The sequence below is a fragment of the Carassius gibelio genome, chromosome B16 (genome assembly GCF_023724105.1).
Source record: "Carassius gibelio isolate Cgi1373 ecotype wild population from Czech Republic chromosome B16, carGib1.2-hapl.c, whole genome shotgun sequence".
Classification (NCBI taxonomy): Eukaryota; Metazoa; Chordata; class Actinopteri; order Cypriniformes; family Cyprinidae; genus Carassius; species Carassius gibelio.
In genome coordinates, this window is record NC_068411.1 from 8,600,340 (window position 1) to 8,618,398 (window position 18,059).

Here is an 18,059-nt window from a genome sequence, read left to right on the forward strand (position 1 = left end):
GACCAAAGTGCTGTACAATAATCACAACAAAATACATAATGACCCAACTACGTCACTATCAACAATCAACTAAGGAAAATGGGGCAGCTGTGGCCAAATGGTTAGAGAGCCGGACTAGTTACCCGAAGGTCGCTGGAGTCTCGGTGCTGGCAGGAGTTGTAGGTGGGATGGAGTTAATGAACAGCACTCTCTTCCACCCATAATACCCATGGCTGAAGTGCCCTTGAGCAAGGCAATGAACCCCCAGTTGCTCCCCAGGCGCTGGATCTATAGCTGCCCACTCCAACTCCTTTGTGGACCGCTGCCTAGCCCACGCACCCTCGGTTGGGGGCGCGACACCCACTGCGGAGTGAGACCTGTGTGTAGGAAACAATTGCCCATCCCACACCTCCTCCCGAGGGCTACCTGGTTGATCCTGCCAGTAACATATGCTTGTCTCAAAGATTAAGCCATGCAGGTCTAAGTACACATGGCCGGTACAGTGAAGCTGCTAATGGCTCATTAAATCAGTTATGGTCCCTTTGATCATACATGTATACATGCAAATGAGTGCCGACCCTCCCTCACGGGTGGTGACGTGTGCATTTATCAGATCCAAAACCCATCCAGGGTCGGGGATCCGTCCCCGCCATGGTCCCTTTGATTACTCTAGATAACCTTGGGCTGATTGCGCACTCCCCGCAGCGGCGACGACTCTTTTGAATGTCTGCCCAATCAACTTTTGATGGTACTTTAGGCATCTACCATGGTGACCACTGGTAATGGGGAATCAGGGTTTGATTCCAGAGAGGGAGCCTGAGAAACGGCTACCACATCCAAGGAAGGCAGCAGGCACGCAAATTACCCATTTCCGACTCAGAGAGGTAGTGACGAAATATAACAATCCAGGTCTCTTTCGAGGCCCTTTAATTGGATTGAGCATATCCTAAACCCATGGGCAAGGACCCACTGGAGGGCAAATCTGGTGCCAGGAGCGATGGTAATTCCAGCTCCAATTGTGTATGAAGGTTGCTGCAGTTAAAAACTTGTAGTTGAATCTCAGGAGTGGGCTGGTCGTCAGACGCGAGACGAGCCACCACCTATCCTGACCCTGCCTCCCTGCCCCCCCCCCGGATGCCTTTAACTGGGTGTCCAGTCACTTCGAAGCCCGGAACGTTTAATAAAAAAAAAAATAGGGTGTTCAAAGCAGGCTGCTTGTCGCAGCTGAATACTGCAGCTAGGAATAATGGAATAGGACTCTGGTTAACTTTTGTGGGTTTCTGGAACCCAGGGCCATGATTAAGAGGGACGGCGGGGGCATTCGTATTGCCATTCCTATAGATGTGAAATTCGTGGACCGGCGCAAGACGGATGAAAGCGAAAGCATTTGCCAAGAATATTTTCTTTAATCAAAAACGAAAGTCGGAGGTTCGAAGACCATCAGATACCATCGTAGTTTCGACCGTAAATGATGCTGACCCGCGATCCGGCCTTATTCCCATGACTTACTGGGCAGCGTGCCGGTCTTTGGGTTCAACACGGGAAACCTCACCCGGCCACTGAAAGGATTGACAGATTGATAGCTCTTTTCTCGATTCTGTGGGTGGTGGTGCATGGCCATTGTTAGTTGGTGGAGCGATTTGTCTGGTTCATTCTGATAACTAATGAGACTCCGGCTTGTTAAATAGTTACGCGCCCCCGTGCAGTCGGCATTCAACTTCTTAAAGGGACAAGTGGAATTTAGCCACGCGAGATGGAGCAATAACTGGTCTGTGATGCCCTTAGATGACAATGGGCAGATCATCTTGTGTCTGAACCCCAATCATGATCGGGACTGGGGATTGAAACTATTTCCCATCAAAAAGGAATTCCCAGTAAGCGCGGGTCATAAGCTTGTGGGCCCTGGTGGAGCGCAGAGAAGATGATCAAACTCGACTATTGGAAGTAAAAGTCGTAACAAGGTTTCCTTAGGTGAACCTGCAGAAGGATCATTAAGGTTGGCCTGGCAAAGGCAAATGCCGTCTGCGAAGGGGTTCGGAGGCCGGGGGTGCACGAGAGTTGGAACCGAAGGGTGCGTCCGGGGTCAAGACCCCCTTTTAATTCCCATACCCGTGTCTGCAGATAAAGGCCTCTAAACCTCTAACAAAAACCTCTAACGCCCCCTCCGTCCTCCTAAGTGCAGACCGCCCTGGGTGTCACACCTCGTCTGCGCGAGGACCAGAGGTCCTCCTCTCATCGACTGCTAGTGGGTCTGAACTGAACTGATTTAATGAGCCATTCACAGTTTCACTGTACCGGCCATGTGCACTTAGACCTGCATGGCTTAATCTTTGAGACAAGCATATGTTACTGGCAGGATCAACCAGGTAGCCCTCGGGAGGGGGTGTGGGATGGACAACCACAGCGCGTTTGTTTCCTACACATGGGTTTTCCCCACCTGCTCCGGAGCCTTGGGGAGGGTGGATGTCTTTCGACTCCCCAGGCCACGCAAGGGTGCGTGGGCCAGGCAGCGTTCCACAAACCCCTGTATGTATCAGTTTCCATCCCAGTCAGGGGAACGTCTGCACTGATATGGATGCCAATACTACTTGCAATGTCTTTGACAATGATAACTTATAACTATTAAATTATATATATATATTTATTCATTTTTACATTTAAACATCAGAAGTCTAAACGAACATCATTCTGATTTCGTTTCTCTTCTATCTAACTTAAGCTATCATTTCGATGTGATTGGGTGTAGTGAAACCTGGATCAATTAATTTTCAAATGCCGAACTACTAAACCTTGATGGATACAATCTACACATTAAGAACAGACCAAATAGAAAAGGTGGAGGGGTAAATATCTGTGATTTTTGTTTAGAGGATGCTCATTGTGAGTCTTTATTCATTGAGATCAACAATTATGACAAAACATTTATCGTTGGTGTAATCTATCATCCACCAGACTCTGCTCTTGATACCTTTTGTTGTAAACTGGAAGATCTATTACATAAACTGAATAATAAAAAAATAAAAGAATGTATACTTATGTATTACACTACAACATTGAAATTTCTAAGATGGGTAAAAACCTGACTTCATGAACACATTGCATTCCTCCTCTTTTATCCCCACCATTGACAGATAAGTTGCATTTTGTTCTCATTTGTACAGTGTATAGGAAAGCGTATGATTTAATTTAATTTTGAATTAGATTCAGTTTTTTAGTTATCACTTCAGTTTGTTTTAATTTGTCTTTTTTAAGATTTTTTTAAAAATGTTAACATAGTTCTTATTCATTCTTTTTTAAGGTTTAGTTTTAGTACAGTATTGTTCAAAATAATAGCAGTACAATGTGACTAACCAGAATAATCAAGGTTTTTCGTATATTTTTTTATTGCTACGTGGCAAACAAGTTACCAGTAGGTTCAGTAGATTCTCAGAAAACAAACAAGACCCAGCATTCATGATATGCACGCTCTTAAGGCTGTGCAATTGGGCAATTAGTTGAAAGGGGTGTGTTCAAAAAAATAGCAGTGTCTACCTTTGACTGTACAAACTCAAAACTATTTTGTACAAACATTTTTTTTTTCTGGGATTTAGCAATCCTGTGAATCACTAAACTAATATTTAGTTGTATGACCACAGTTTTTTAAAACTGCTTGACATCTGTGTGGCATGGAGTCAACCAACTTGTGGCACCTCTCAGCTGTTATTCCACTCCATGATTCTTTAACAACATTCCACAATTCATTCACATTTCTTGGTTTTGCTTCAGAAACAGCATTTTTGATATCACCCCACAAGTTCTCAATTGGATTAAGGTCTGGAGATTGGGCTGGCCACTCCATAACATTAATTTTGTTGGTTTGGAACCAAGACTTTGCCCGTTTACTAGTGTGTTTTGGGTCATTGTCTTGTTGAAACAACCATTTCAAGGGCATGTCCTCTTCAGCATAGGGCAACATGACCTCTTCAAGTATTTTAACATATGCAAACTGATCCATGATCCCTGGTATGCGATAAATAGGCCCAACACCATAGTAGGAGAAACATGCCCATATCATGATGCTTGCACCTCCATGCTTCACTGTCTTCACTGTGTACTGTGGCTTGAATTCAGAGTTTGGGGGTCGTCTCACAAACTGCCTGTGGCCCTTGGACCCAAAAAGAACAATTTTACTCTCATCAGTCCACAAAATGTTCCTCCATTTCTCTTTAGGCCAGTTGATGTGTTCTTTGGCAAATTGTAACCTCTTCTGCACATGCCTTTTTTTTAACAGAGGGACTTTGCGGGGGATTCTTGAAAATAGATTAGCTTCACACAGACGTCTTCTAACTGTCACAGTACTTACAGGTAACTCCAGACTGTCTTTGATCATCCTGGAGGTGATCATTGGCTGAGCCTTTGCCATTCTGGTTATTCTTCTATCCATTTTGATGGTTGTCTTCCGTTTTCTTCCACGTCTCTCTGGTTTTGCTCTCCATTTTAAGGCATTGGAGATCATTTTAGCTGAACAGCCTATCATTTTTTGCACCTCTTTATAGGTTTTCCCCTCTCTAATCAACTTTTTAATCAAAGTACGCTGTTCTTCTGAACAATTTCTTGAACGACCCATTTTCCTCAGCTTTCAAATGCATGTTCAACAAGTGTTGGCTTCATCCTTAAATAGGGGCCACCTGATTCACACCTGTTTCTTCACAAAATTGATGACCTCAGTGATTGAATGCCACACTGCTATTTTTTTGAACACATCCCTTTCAACTAATTCAACTAATTGCCCAATTGCACAGCCTTAAGAGCGTGCATATCATGAATGCTGGGTCTCATTTGTTTTCTGAGAATCTACTGAACCTACTGGTAACTTGTTTGCCACGTAGCAATAAAAAAATATACGAAAAACCTTGATTATTCTGGTTAGTCACATTGTACTGCTATTATTTTGAACAATACTGTACTTCAAGTTAAACTAGAAACAAGATGTGAAATGTTTCCTTAGCAAGAATATTATTTGTCATGGTAAACCTACAAAATCGAAACTATGAATATTCAGCCTCTTCTTCATGAGAAACCAATTTTATGAAGTTGCAATTCTGTAATAATCTTTACAGAATTAATATATTTTTTAACACTTTTATTTGTTTAAGGTTCAGTACTACAAGACAAACTAGACCGATATGCAAAAAAAAATAAAAATAAAAAAATTAGAAAATAGCTTAAATAAATGTTTATTTATTCATTCATTTAACATTTATTTAAAGTGCTGTTTTATGGTTTTAGTGAGCAGGTCATACAAATGCATACTTAAAATATATATATATATTTTTTTTTTGTCATGTGGCTCTGTTGCAGTAATAGAGCTGTTGATAGGTCAAAGTATTTGCACACATTTTGTAAAGAACGTTATTGTTACTTTAAAACTACCTAAAACTATATGTACGATGTCATTTTCAGGGATGACAGTTAGATATAAAGATGTTAGCTTACAGTTGCAAGCAGTGCTTATGTTTGCGTTAGATGTTAATGTAATGTCCTTCTTGGAGTCTAAATATCATGTGTGTCGCTGTGATGTCCTGGTTTTCATCCTGCTCCGCTTTAGCTTGTTAGCTCATTTCCTGACTGATAACCAGAACTATTAGCACTGTCTAATCTTGTTATTCTGTCCTCAGCAGACCACAGACACTCAGACCAGAGTCTTCCCAAAATGCCACAGTGAACACAAACACATGCATTTCAGCTCAGAACATCAAGTTCACTTCCAGACAAAACGGTTCTCATCTCATGTGAAGTGAATATGTTTTTATGCATTCTGCAGGTCTGCTTAAATAGCTTAGTTTCTGATAATAGCAGTGAAGACCAGGCTCCAGGTTCACTGAGAGGTCAATACTGCAGAAGAGCACAAAGAATTCACTATGGAAATGCTATCAAAATCATTTACAACATTATGCAAAAAGTTTTTAGAATCAGTCAGAAACCATGAAATCGCTATGAAAGCTGTTTTCAAAATGAAGTCCCTTTATTGCATTTTAAAAAGAGCAAACAAATGAAATCAGGTTGATTTAAAACATTAAATGCATAATAAATTCCAATGCACATACATTAGTGGAAAATTATATTAGTTTGAAACCCTGACAGTAAATTAAACACACTTATTCAAATAATGACAATCTGAGGCTCAAGTATGACAAAATAGCTGCTTATTTAGCGCCACTTTGAGTCGGCTAAATATTTGAACATCTGGACAGTACAGTCAAACCCTTATTTCAGTTAGAACGTTTACTTTTTTCTCTCTCTCTCTCTCTTCGGTTTCACTGTATCTTTAGATTATTCTTACAGTTCAAGTAAATCAGTCTTTTAACTTCAGCTCACTGCTCAAATAGTGCCTCGAGAGCCGTCTGTTTCTACATTTATGTCTTCACATCCTGTTTATGATCTATCGCTTTCTGTCCAAGTTAGGACAATATGTCAAATACTATCGCATCAGACATTGAGTGGCAATGAAGAGCCATGTGTAGAATATGAAAACAATACAAAACACATGTCCCTGGTGAACACCTAGAGGTCATGGGGTCGTTCAATGTCCTCATGTAAACAGAAGGCAATATTGAATGAGTTTTGCATTACGATCAGGTCAGGACTGGTCAGAATGCTTTGTCATCACGTGTCCTTCTCTTTAATGGCAGGGGTCAAAGGGGTATTTGGTGACCCCGCCGTGCAGCTCCACCTCTGACTCCGCCCAGGCGATGATGTCACCGGTCATGTGACCTCCACATGACGCCAGGCTGTAGATGTCGTGCGGCGTGAGAACGTGAGACCACATCTGAACGTCTGAGATCTCACCAACGAACGCCTGCGTGGCGTCGAAGCGCCCCCCCAGTGTGTCCTGGAGATTGGGGAATATTAGATCAGCAGCTCAAAACAGATGAGTTCATGATTTTAGTTTGTACCTAGTTTGTAAGGCAACCACTTCAACTCTGAATACAACTTTAATGACATTACTTTAATGAAAAATAAGTATTCTTTAGCATAGTTGTAAAATATAAAGGAGTCATTATGGAAATAATACACTTAAATCTAAACTGCATGAAATGTTTTCAGATGATTGCAAGTTATTTACAACTATATATCATAGTTTACATTTATATTTGATGCAATTAGCTGAACCTTAGAGTGTTTTTGACCCACTTAAGTACATATTTATGCACGTGATTTAACAATGACTTCTGTTGTCTTTGAAATGTGGTTAAAGTGTTACTGCTGAATGCACCGCTGAAAGTATTTATGATACACTAAAATATAGTTTAATGGCATTTCTTACCTGTACGGTCAAACTTGTATGTCATGTATTTAAATTGTTTATTTTTTTTTAATGAAAACATAATTTGACATTATAACAAAGAGCACATTTTAAGAAGTGTACTCGTGAACGTGTCTCTCTTTAAGTGCACTTAAGTGGCATGTCATTAATAAATGTATCCCTGGAGCACAAAAGCAATCTTAAGACTCTGGGGTATATTTGTAGCAATAGCCAGAAATACAATGTGTGGGTAAAAATTATCGATTTATCTTTTATGCCAAAAATCATTAGGATATTAAGTAAAGATAATGTTCCATGAAGATATTTTGTTAATTTCCTACCATTAATATAACAAAACTTAATTTTTGATTAGTAATATACATTGCTAAGAACTTCATATGGACAACTTTAAAGATGATTTTCTCAATATTTCAATTATTATTATTTTTTGCTCCCTCAGATTCAAGATTTTCAAATAGTTGTATTTCAGACAAATATTGTTCTGTCCTAACAAACCATACATCAATGGAAAGCTTATTTATCTAGTTTGAGGTGAATCTCAGTTTTGAAAAATCTCAGTTTTGGTTTTGTGGTCCAGGGTCACATATAATCTACAGCTGTGTTAGTGTGGATGGTTGCCAGTTGTTTATGTTTTTTGATTAATGGCACAAGTAAAGTGAGGAATCTGAGCAGGATCTGAGTTTGTTGACTGTATGCTGTGTCTGTATGTCACCTGTTCCTGTCCCAGTATGAAGACTCCTCCAGGTTTGATGGGATGCCAGGGCGAGAGGTTTTCCCCTGAGCCTCTCTTCACTCCGTCCTGATAGGCCTCCCACAGTCCGTCTCGCGCCGACCATGTCACACACACGTGGTGCCATTTACCATCACTCACCGAGAGCGCCAAAGACACTGCCTGTCCACACACACACACACACACACACACACACACACACACACACACACACACACACACATCAGATAAGGTCAGATCTGCTCTGTCTTCTCTCTTATTTCACCATCTGTCCTGCATTTGTCGGTCAAAAGAAATCCTTAAGGAATGTGAACTCGTGGGCTCATTTATGGAATGTTTATTATTTAATCCTCTTAAGATCCAAACGGAATCAAATAGAATCCTCTAGAATTCAAATAAGTCCCTGCTGGATGAATTGAAACTGAATCCTACTGGATTTTCAAATTCTTTTTGATACCTAGACATTTATTAAATGTTAAACATTGTTTAACGAAGACGTCTAACTAGACAGTTAAAGGGAATCACTTTTTTTTCTGTCTGCGATCAGAAATTATTTGTTTTAATTAGCTTGGGGGCATTAAATTGTTCAAACGTGATAGTAATGACATTTATAATGTTACAAGCGGTTTCTATTTTTAAATAAATGCTGTTCTATTGAACTTTCTATTCATCTGTGATTCCTGAAAAATAAAATGTATTGCAGTTTCCACAAAATATTGTGCAGCACAACTGTTTTCAACACTGATAATAATCAGAAATGTTTCTTGAGCAGTAAATCATCATATCAGAATGATTTCTGAAGATCATGTGACACTGAAGACTGGAGGAATGATGCTGAAAATACAGCGGATCATCACAGAAATAAATTACAGTTTAACAGAGATTCACATAGAAAACAGCTGTTTTACATTAGAATAATATTTCAATTACAATTTTACTCTATTTTTGATCAAATAAATGCAGCTTTGCTAGGCACAAGATGCATTAAAAAATTTAAAAATCTTAACAACCCCAAACCTTTAAACTGTAGTTGGACTGCAAAAAGAAAATTCTCAGTAAGGCCCTGTAAAATATTTTAACTAACACTTTAGAATAGTAGTGGAGAAGACGTGCTCAACTCCCAAGTCGTTTAATAGGTGCGAGTAATAAAGTTAACCAGAGATAAACACTTTAGACACTTTAGAATAGGTCACACTTATTAGTTGCTTATTAGCATGTAAATTACTAGAATATTAGCCATTTATTAGAGCTAATTAAGAACATATTAATGCCTTATTCTACATCCCTAATCTTACCCTATACCTAAGCCTAACAACTACCTTACCAACTATTAATACGCAGCAAATGAAGAATTTACTGAGAGAAATGTTGTAGTTAATAGTTAACAAGTGTTACCTATTCTAAAGTGTGTAATATTTTTTTATATATATATATATATCTCTTTCACTCACTGTGTCATCGACCAGCAGCTCCATGGGGTTGTTTCCCCACTCGATGAGCACCAGCTCGTTGGCCTGTCCGGGCACAGAGTAAGAGAAGGGCGTCCCGAGCCCCGGGTCGATGCCAGCCTTCATCCACAGACACAGCGTGAAGGAGAAGATCTCGTGCAGCAGCGTGTGCTTCACACGGCCGTACATGTAGTTGGTCCTCATGGGGAAGCCGATCTGGAAAGCTTCCGTGGGTCTGCTGATCCTTCTAGAACCTGTGGAGATGATGATCAGCAGAACCGTGTGATCTATCAGCTGCAGAAACATCACTTATGTTAAGAACTAGTTTGACTAGCTTCAGCTATTCTAGAAGTAATCAGTTTTACTTTTCAGACTAGACCAATCTATCGATTTTCCAAGTTTAAAAAGTCATGACCCGTCTTAAAGAAAAAAATTATATGATTTATTTTTTCAGACAGGTCTGGTCTAAACCAGACTTGACGAAGGAGATTCAAATTTGTCAGGATATGGAACAACGTTTTTAACTGAGAATTGAGTGTTTACTCTTATCGATTTTCATTACTGACACACTGTTTTCCAATTTAATAATGTAAAGCTGCTTTGACACAATCTGTATTGTTAAAAGCACTGAATAAATAAAGGTGCCCTAACTTGACCCGGATCTATCTGGAGCATCTAAGGTCTGAATTTGGGATATATCTAAAACCGGTGATCTATCTAGAGCATCTAAGGTCTGAATCTGGGATCTATCTAGAGCATCTAAGGTCTGAATCTGCGATCTATCTAGAGCAACTAAGATCTGAATCTGGGGTCTATCTAGAGCATCTAAGGTCCGAATCTGCGATCTATCTAGAGCATCTAAGGTCTGAATCTGGGGTCTATCTAGAGCATCTAAGGTCTGATTCTGGGATCTAGAGCATCTAAGGTCTGAATCTGGGTTCTATCTAGAGCATCTAAGGTCCGAATCTGCGATCTATCTAGAGCATCTAAGGTCTGAATCTGGGATCTATCTAGAGCATCTAAGGTCCGAATCTGGGATCTATCTAGAGCATCTAAGGTCTGAATCTGGGATCTATCTAGAGCATCTAAGGTCTGAATCTGGGATCTATCTAGAGCATCTAAGGTCCGAATATGGGGTCTATCTAGAGCATCTAAGGTCCGAATCTGGGTTCTATCTAGAGCATCTAAGGTCTGAATCTGGGATCTATCTAGAGCATCTAAGGTCTGAATCTGGGATCTATCTAGAGCATCTAAGGTCCGAATATGGGGTCTATCTAGAGCATCTAAGGTCCGAATCTGGGTTCTATCTAGAGCATCTAAGGTCCGAATCTGGGTTCTATCTAGAGCATCTAAGGTCCGAATATGGGGTCTATCTAGAGCATCTAAGGTCCCAATCTGGGGTCGATCTAGAGCATCTAAGGTCCGAATCTGGGGTCTATCTAGAGCATCTAAGGTCTGAATCTGGGGTCTATCTAGAGCATCTAAGGTCTGAATCTGGGATCTATCTATAGCATGTAAGGTCTGAATCTGGGATCTAGAGCATCTAAGGTCCGAATCTGGGTTCTATCTAGAGCATCTAAGGTCCAATCTTGGATCTATCTAGAGCATCTAAGGTCCGAATCTGGGATCTAGAGCATCTAAGGTCCGAATATGGGGTCTATCTAGAGCATCTATGGTCCGAATCTGGGATCTATCTAGAGCATCTAAGGTCCGAATCTGGGGTCTGTCTAGAGCATCTAAGGTCCGAATCTGGGATCTAGAGCATCTAAGGTCCGAATATGGGGTCTATCTAGAGCATCTAAGGTCCGAATATGGGGTCTATCTAGAGCATCTATGGTCCGAATCTGGGATCTATCTAGAGCATCTAAGGTCCCAATCTGGGGTCTGTCTAGAGCATCTAAGGTCCGAATCTAGGGTCTGTCTAGAGCATCTAAGGTCCGAATCTGGGGTCTATCTAGAGCATCTAAGGTCCGAATCTGGGGTCTGTCTAGAGCATCTAAGGTCCGAATCTGGGGTCTATCTAGAGCATCTAAGGTCCGAATCTGGGGTCTGTCTAGAGCATCTAAGGTCCGAATCTGGGGCCTGTCTAGAGCATCTAAGGTCCGAATCTGGGGTCTATCTAGAGCATCTAAGGTCCGAATCTGGGTTCTATCTAGAGCATCTAAGGTCCGAATATGGGGTCTATCTAGAGCATCTAAGGTCCGAATCTGGGGTCTATCTAGAGCATCTAAGGTCCGAATCTGGGGTCTATCTAGAGCATCTAAGGTCTGAATCTGGGATCTAGAGCATCTAAGGTCCGAATCTGGGTTCTATCTAGAGCATCTAAGGTCCGAATCTGGGATCTATCTAGAGCATCTAAGGTCCGAATCTGGGATCTAGAGCATCTAAGGTCCGAATATGGGGTCTATCTAGAGCATCTATGGTCCGAATCTGGGATATATCTAGAGCATCTAAGGTCCCAATCTGGGGTCTGTCTAGAGCATCTAAGGTCCGAATCTGGGGTCTGTCTAGAGCATCTAAGGTCCGAATCTGGGGTCTATCTAGAGCATCTAAGGTCCGAATCTGGGGTCTATCTAGAGCATCTAAGGTCCGAATCTGGGGTCTATCTAGAGCATCTAAGGTCCGAATCTGGGTTCTATCTAGAGCATCTAAGGTCCGAATATGGGGTCTATCTAGAGCATCTAAGGTCCCAATCTGGGGTCTATCTAGAGCATCTAAGGTCCCAATCTGGGGTCTGTCTAGAGCATCTAAGGTCCAAATCTGGGGTCTATCTAGAGCATCTAAGGTCCGAATCTGGGGTCTGTCTATAGCATCTAAGGTCCCAATCTGGGGTCTATCTAGAGCATCTAAGGTCCCAATCTGGGGTCTATCTAGAGCATCTAAGGTCCCAATCTGGGGTCTATCTAGAGCATCTAAGGTCTGAATCTGGGGTCTATCTAGAGCATCTAAGGTCTGAATCTGGGGTCTATCTAGAGCATCTAAGGTCTGAATCTGGCCTGAGTGGTCCATCTGAAGTGCAGGGTTCATCTGGTCAATTGTCTCACCCGTGTCAGTGAGCCTGTGCTGCAGCTGACTGAGGACCGCATCCAGTTTACTGTGTGCTCCTCCCTGTGCTTCTCCGAGACCCTGCAGGTCATACGACAGCCTCTCAGAGCCATGCTCGGACGCCTCGTTGTCCTGGTGGCTGTTGTTGTCATGTGGATCACTGTGGTGACTCTCATCGTGTGAATCACTGTGGTCGTCATGGCTGTCGTGCTCTCTGTCATCCTCCTCCTCCTCCTCGTGGTCGGGGTGATGGTGCTGCATCTGTTGCTCCAGAGCGCTGATCTTCCTCTGCAGGAGGTCCTTCAGGGAGCTGGAGTGGCTGCTGGAGGTGTTTCTCGTCTGCAAACACAGTCACAGTGCTCTGAGAAAAGGCCTGCACACTGCTGCATTACTTGCTGCTGAATACATATTATAATATTGAATAAACTGACAGCCAGGATCCTAATAAAACACACTCCTACACCAATGTTTAATGTGTCAAACAGTGTCCCATCAGCTTCATCTCACTTCAGTTGACAGGTTCAAAAATGGTCAAGCCTCTGTATTTGTATCTGTTGTTTAATAAAACTAACTTTCCTGAGGTAGTAACAATAAAATGATGTACTTTGGAGGGATTTAGGTTATTTTAGGTTTTATTTTAGATTATTAATCTTTGCCTCTGTTGGTTGTTGCGGGTCATTTTTCACATAGAACAGTAAAAGTGTAGCTTTTGTAATGAAGCAGTATAAGTAGAAACAATTGAATTTTGTAATTATTTTGGTTTTATTTGATTCTTATTTATATCTCATTTGCATGCACATTTCTCACATTTACCTTAATTTCTATAAGCATATATGCAAACTTTAGGAACTTCAAAATCGATACACTTCTATGAGTTGAAATGTAGAGCAAATATATTTTATTTGGAAAAAATTAAAAATCACCACTCCTTCCTAAACCACTCAGTGCCCAATCATTTGATAATCCCTTGTATTATTAATAATTGATATATATTAATTATATGAATTAGAGTTATTAAAGTTAACAAAAATATATGTAAACTCAAATAAATTGTAAATAATAATAAAGCAGGTCTGTCAGTCAATTAAATTTTTTTCATTAATTACCTAATGTTTCAATTAATGAATCTAATTAATCACAAGTTAAATATATATATATATATATATATATATATATATATATATATATATATATATATATATATATATAGTCCGAATGTCTCTTTAGTTCTTTGTGAGTTGTTGAATGTAGTTTGAATATGCTTGTGAGTCATCTTCGCTTATTTCTTTGATCGTCATTGCCAGAGGGCGAGGTCCTGTTGGGATAGGGGCGTGTTTGTTATGGTGCTTTAAAATATCAACATCGTTTGGCAAAAATCTCTTAGTGCACCTTTAAATCCTGTTAAACTCAGATGCTCTGGGACTTTTACTCAAGTATGGTTTTCAGGTACTCTTGACACCTCTGTAATAAACACATAATTTTTTCATAACTAATTAATTACGTTAATGTGTTAAACTGGCAGCCGTAATATAAACGTGTACCTGCAGGTTGTCCAGCCGCTGCTTGAGGCTCTGCAGCATCTTGTTCATCTGGTCCGGTGTGGACGAGGATGCAGGAATCTCCCCCATCACATGCTTCTCGCTCAGAGCAGCTTCCCCAGTGTGATGCCCTCCGACCCCGTCTCCATAGTGTCCCAGCTCCAGCCCGAGGTGTCCGGTGTCGGGTGCCGAGGGGTAGGTGTGGTGGGTGTGATGGGCCAGGTGTGGGGATGTGTGGCTCAAGCCCTCGCACAGGTTCAGTTTGGCGGAGAGCTCTCGGATGGTCTCCCTCTGGTCCAGGATGGTTTCCTTCTGCTGCACCAAACTCTCCCGCAGGTGCAGGATTGTCGCTTTGGCCTCCTCGGACATTCCCCACCAGCCGCTGCTGCTCCCGCCGGGACCGCCCTGGTGTCCGGATCCGGGGCCGCTGGGGCCGCCTGCTGTGGGGAAACACCCGGGATCGGCATCAGCAGGAATAGGGCTGCAGATGAAGCGAGGATGAGGGGTGTAGTCTGAACCCGGCATGCCTGTCCCAGCACACACAGAAAGACATATGGCACAGAAGAAGGAGAAAAGCCACTCGCTCTTTCTTGAGCTTGCTGGATGCATTTCTGTGGGATGAACGCAGCCAAACTGATCAAATATTTAGAGCTTCTAGATCTGTATCTTCAGCTGAACTATCGCAGGCCTGCTTTTTTACACTTGTATCTGTCCTCGTCTTCAATTGCTGCTTCCTGTGTCTTTCTCAGCCTCCTTCTCCACGTGTATGTACATGTAATCCGTCTGATGATCCTGCTCTTGCCTCTTCAGAACCTGGAGAAAGAAAGAAAAAAAAGTCTTGTCATGATACATTTTCAGAAGACTGTAACATCTTTTAATTTAAACTCTGACTTTTAAATGATTCAATTGCTCTTTTGACTCACTTAATGTGGACTTAATTATATATTTATATGTTATGTGGTATTAAACTGTATTAATAGTCTTTTTAAAGTAAAGGAGGAAAGGAAAGGTTAAAGTTACTGCTGAATGCACTGACAAGCATTTATGATCAACTAAAACCCTGGACCACAAAACCAGTCATAAGAGTAGTGTTTTTAAACTTTATATTATAATAATTAATATACTGGATAAATCATCTTTCCATTGATGTATGGTTTGTTAGGAAGACAATATTTGTCTGAGATGCAACTATTTGAAAATTTGGAATCTGGGGGTACAATAAAATAAAAAATATGGAGAAAATCATCTTTAAAGTTGTTCAAATGAAGTTCTTGGCAATGCATATTACTAATCGTAGATTATTTTTGATATGCACGGTAAGAAATGTACAAAATATCTTCATTGAACATGATCTTAATATCCTAATGATTTTTGGCATAAAATAAAAATCTATAATTTTGACCCATTCAATGTATTGTTAACTATTGCTACAAATATACCCCAGAGACTTAAGACTGCTTTTGTGCTCCAGGCTCACAAATATACCTTAATGTCATTTCTATTGAAATTGTATTTTAAGTAATTACACATTTCTATTGATGAAGTTGCAATTTACTACATTTAACATCACGGTTAACCATTAGACTAATCTGTAGAACCTGTAATTGAACACCAAGAACTCCTTCAAAGGAGGTTTCAAGAAGGTCGCTCCATTTAAGAGTTCAGGATTATCAGTTTAAGTTCCTTAACGCTTCTGAATTAACACGGGACAAACATTTCTGTGTGTACGTCAGAGTCTGTCCTAATGAGGATAAATCAAGAAGAGTCATCATCAAGGGTCTGCAGAGGATTAGTGTGTGTTTAAGAGAGAGAGAGAGAGAGAGAGTTATGTCCCATTATCCAAAGAGACTTACACATGAGGATGGTGTTCAGAAAGTGTAATACCAGATACATTAAAATATATTCACAATCTGTGAGACAGCCAACCTTTGATGAAACCAGAAAAAAGTACCACTGACCTCAATTTAAAACAAAATGTATAATAAAGGCACATACACTTTCACACTTTCTGGTTCTTTTAAAAAGCATCTGATACACAAACACAGCTAGAATATCTCACTTGTGTGTGGTGAAGCACATGATCAAATCTGGACTGTGTGGGGAGATCACAAGCTTAGAAAGCGTGACAGATGGACGTGTTTGAGAAGTCACTTTATCTTCCTGTCGAAATCCACACGATTAGCCTGACTGTCGGGATCGAATGAAGCCAGCACTTTAAGTCAGACACATACAATGCAGTTTAATGCACCTCCTGCTGAATCCATGAGAGAGTATTAACAACTATATTTAGTCTAGTAAAGAAGTTTCTGCAGCTTTAAAAATGTATTACTGAATTATACACTACAGTTAAAATTACAACTAGCATGTGTTTTTGTATGTTAGTCAACATAAACAAATAAGTGTGCGTTAAAGCACAACACAAGATTATTAACACTTGTACTTGAAAGTAAAACCATTCATTTGTCATTACTATGATGTGCACATTTTTACATTTTACTTAAGTGTCTGTCTTTAAGTACACAAGTTTCATTTCATTTTCATTCATTTAATATTATCTATGTTAAAACATGCATAACAAGTGCACATTCAGTATACAGTTAAGTGCACGTTTCTAGTGTTTTATCATTGTTAAACACAACGTATATCACAACACTGTGGTAACCCAACCACTGACAACAAAAGAGATATAACACAAAATCCTAGCATTTTTTTTTTTATTGCAGTTATGACTATCATGGTCAATGCTTATTTTGTGCCAATAATGCAAATGTTTTAATCATTACTGCCTAAATCATTACCTTAACTAAAACACTATTCATAAAGAAAACCTCTGAAGAGTTCTGACACCTGTTGATCAAATGAATAATAATATACTCTCTGAAAATAAGCAGCTAAACGATCAGTCTAAAGTTCTCAGCAATCCGTAGACAGTCTTCATGAAATATAATCATACGGAGTATAACATAAAGAAATCTCGATGTGTAATATATAGAGAGAACTGGAGCATCAGATCATCTCCATCTCTTCACCTGTGCTACAGATCACAACATCCCACAAATCAAACACATCTGTCGACAGCAGAGACTCACAGTCACAGTGCAGACGGGGTTTGTCCTGATGTTCTGTGTTCAGGCTGTCTGTATCTGTGGACTCCTGCAGCTTTGTCCTGTTCTGCTGTTCTGCTTGTCTAAACCAGGTTTGTGAGGGACTTAATCCGGCCGCGTGTGTGTAACACGCTCCCCTCCTCCTCTTCTGCTCAGCAGCAGTTAAATGTGCTCATTAACCCCATCTCTAGTACATTTCATTAGAGTTCCTCTGTCGTGTTTAAATGCATGATGAAATGTTTGTGATGTTCTAGAAAGACCTTTGGGTTTGACATTTGTTATAATCCAAGCAGACAATATTAAAAGCGGGCTCCAAAACCACTAGTGAAAATGCTTCTTTACAGCAGTTTAACAACAACAATATATTATTAGCATGAGATTTTGAGTAACAGTTTACTTCCTAATCTAATAACCTGCCATTGCTGACTCTGTGATAGGAATATTTTGCATCATTGAGATTAAAAGTGTATAAAAATATTTTTTTCAAAGGTGTATGTTTTAATTTTTAAAATCAAATATGTGTTTCCACTTGCTGTTTCTATGTAAACAGAATTAACTTTATTATTATAGTTTTTAGTAAAATTTTGAATAAGTATTTTAATATTAGTTCTTTTTTAAAAAAAATACTAATTCTTTCTTTGCCTTTTTTTCACTTAAAGTTTCTTTTGTTCCGAGTAATTTTTTTATATTTTTGTCTCATAAATGTTTCTTTCTTGTATCTCTGTTGCCGGTTGTATACGGCTCAAGCAGCTCTTGTCACAGCTCTTAACAAGATAAGTGGCCTAGTTCAAGTTAAAGTCCAGCGCAGCAGCCAGAGAGACAGATGGACGCTGATTGAGGTCAGAGGGAACATGCACAGAAAGACTGAGAGAAAGCTGAACAGGGCAGGCTTTGGCTCACATCAGAGAC

The 18,059-nt window shown here is 40.2% G+C and overlaps 1 protein-coding gene across 1 annotated transcript; it reads right to left on the minus strand.

The window, feature by feature from the left end:
• Positions 1-5,962: 5,962 nt before the first annotated feature.
• LOC127974490 (neuronal pentraxin-1-like) lies at positions 5,963-17,280 on the minus strand. Its single transcript, XM_052577824.1, has 6 exons — positions 17,136-17,280; positions 14,050-14,859; positions 12,508-12,847; positions 9,467-9,717; positions 7,998-8,177; positions 5,963-6,850 (listed from the first exon to the last, which is right to left on the minus strand). Exons 2-6 carry the CDS (start codon positions 14,653-14,655, stop codon positions 6,641-6,643), a joined length of 1,587 nt encoding a protein of 528 aa, XP_052433784.1. The 5' UTR covers positions 14,656-14,859; positions 17,136-17,280; the 3' UTR covers positions 5,963-6,640.
• Between the last annotated feature and the right edge of the window lie 779 nt (positions 17,281-18,059).

What these genes read in the sequence shown, in the direction of transcription:
- LOC127974490 (XM_052577824.1), bottom strand. Translation starts at nt 14,655, where the DNA reads ATGCATCCAGCAAGCTCAAGAAAGAGCGAGTGGCTTTTCTCCTTCTTC. An exon ending in AGCGGCTGGACAACCTGCAG is followed by an intron (nt 12,848 to 14,049) that starts GTACACGTTTAT and finishes CTGTGTTTGCAG; the next exon opens with ACGAGAAACACCTCCAGCAG. An exon ending in AGCTGCTGGTCGATGACACA is followed by an intron (nt 8,178 to 9,466) that starts GTGAGTGAAAGA and finishes GTGTGTGGACAG; the next exon opens with GCAGTGTCTTTGGCGCTCTC.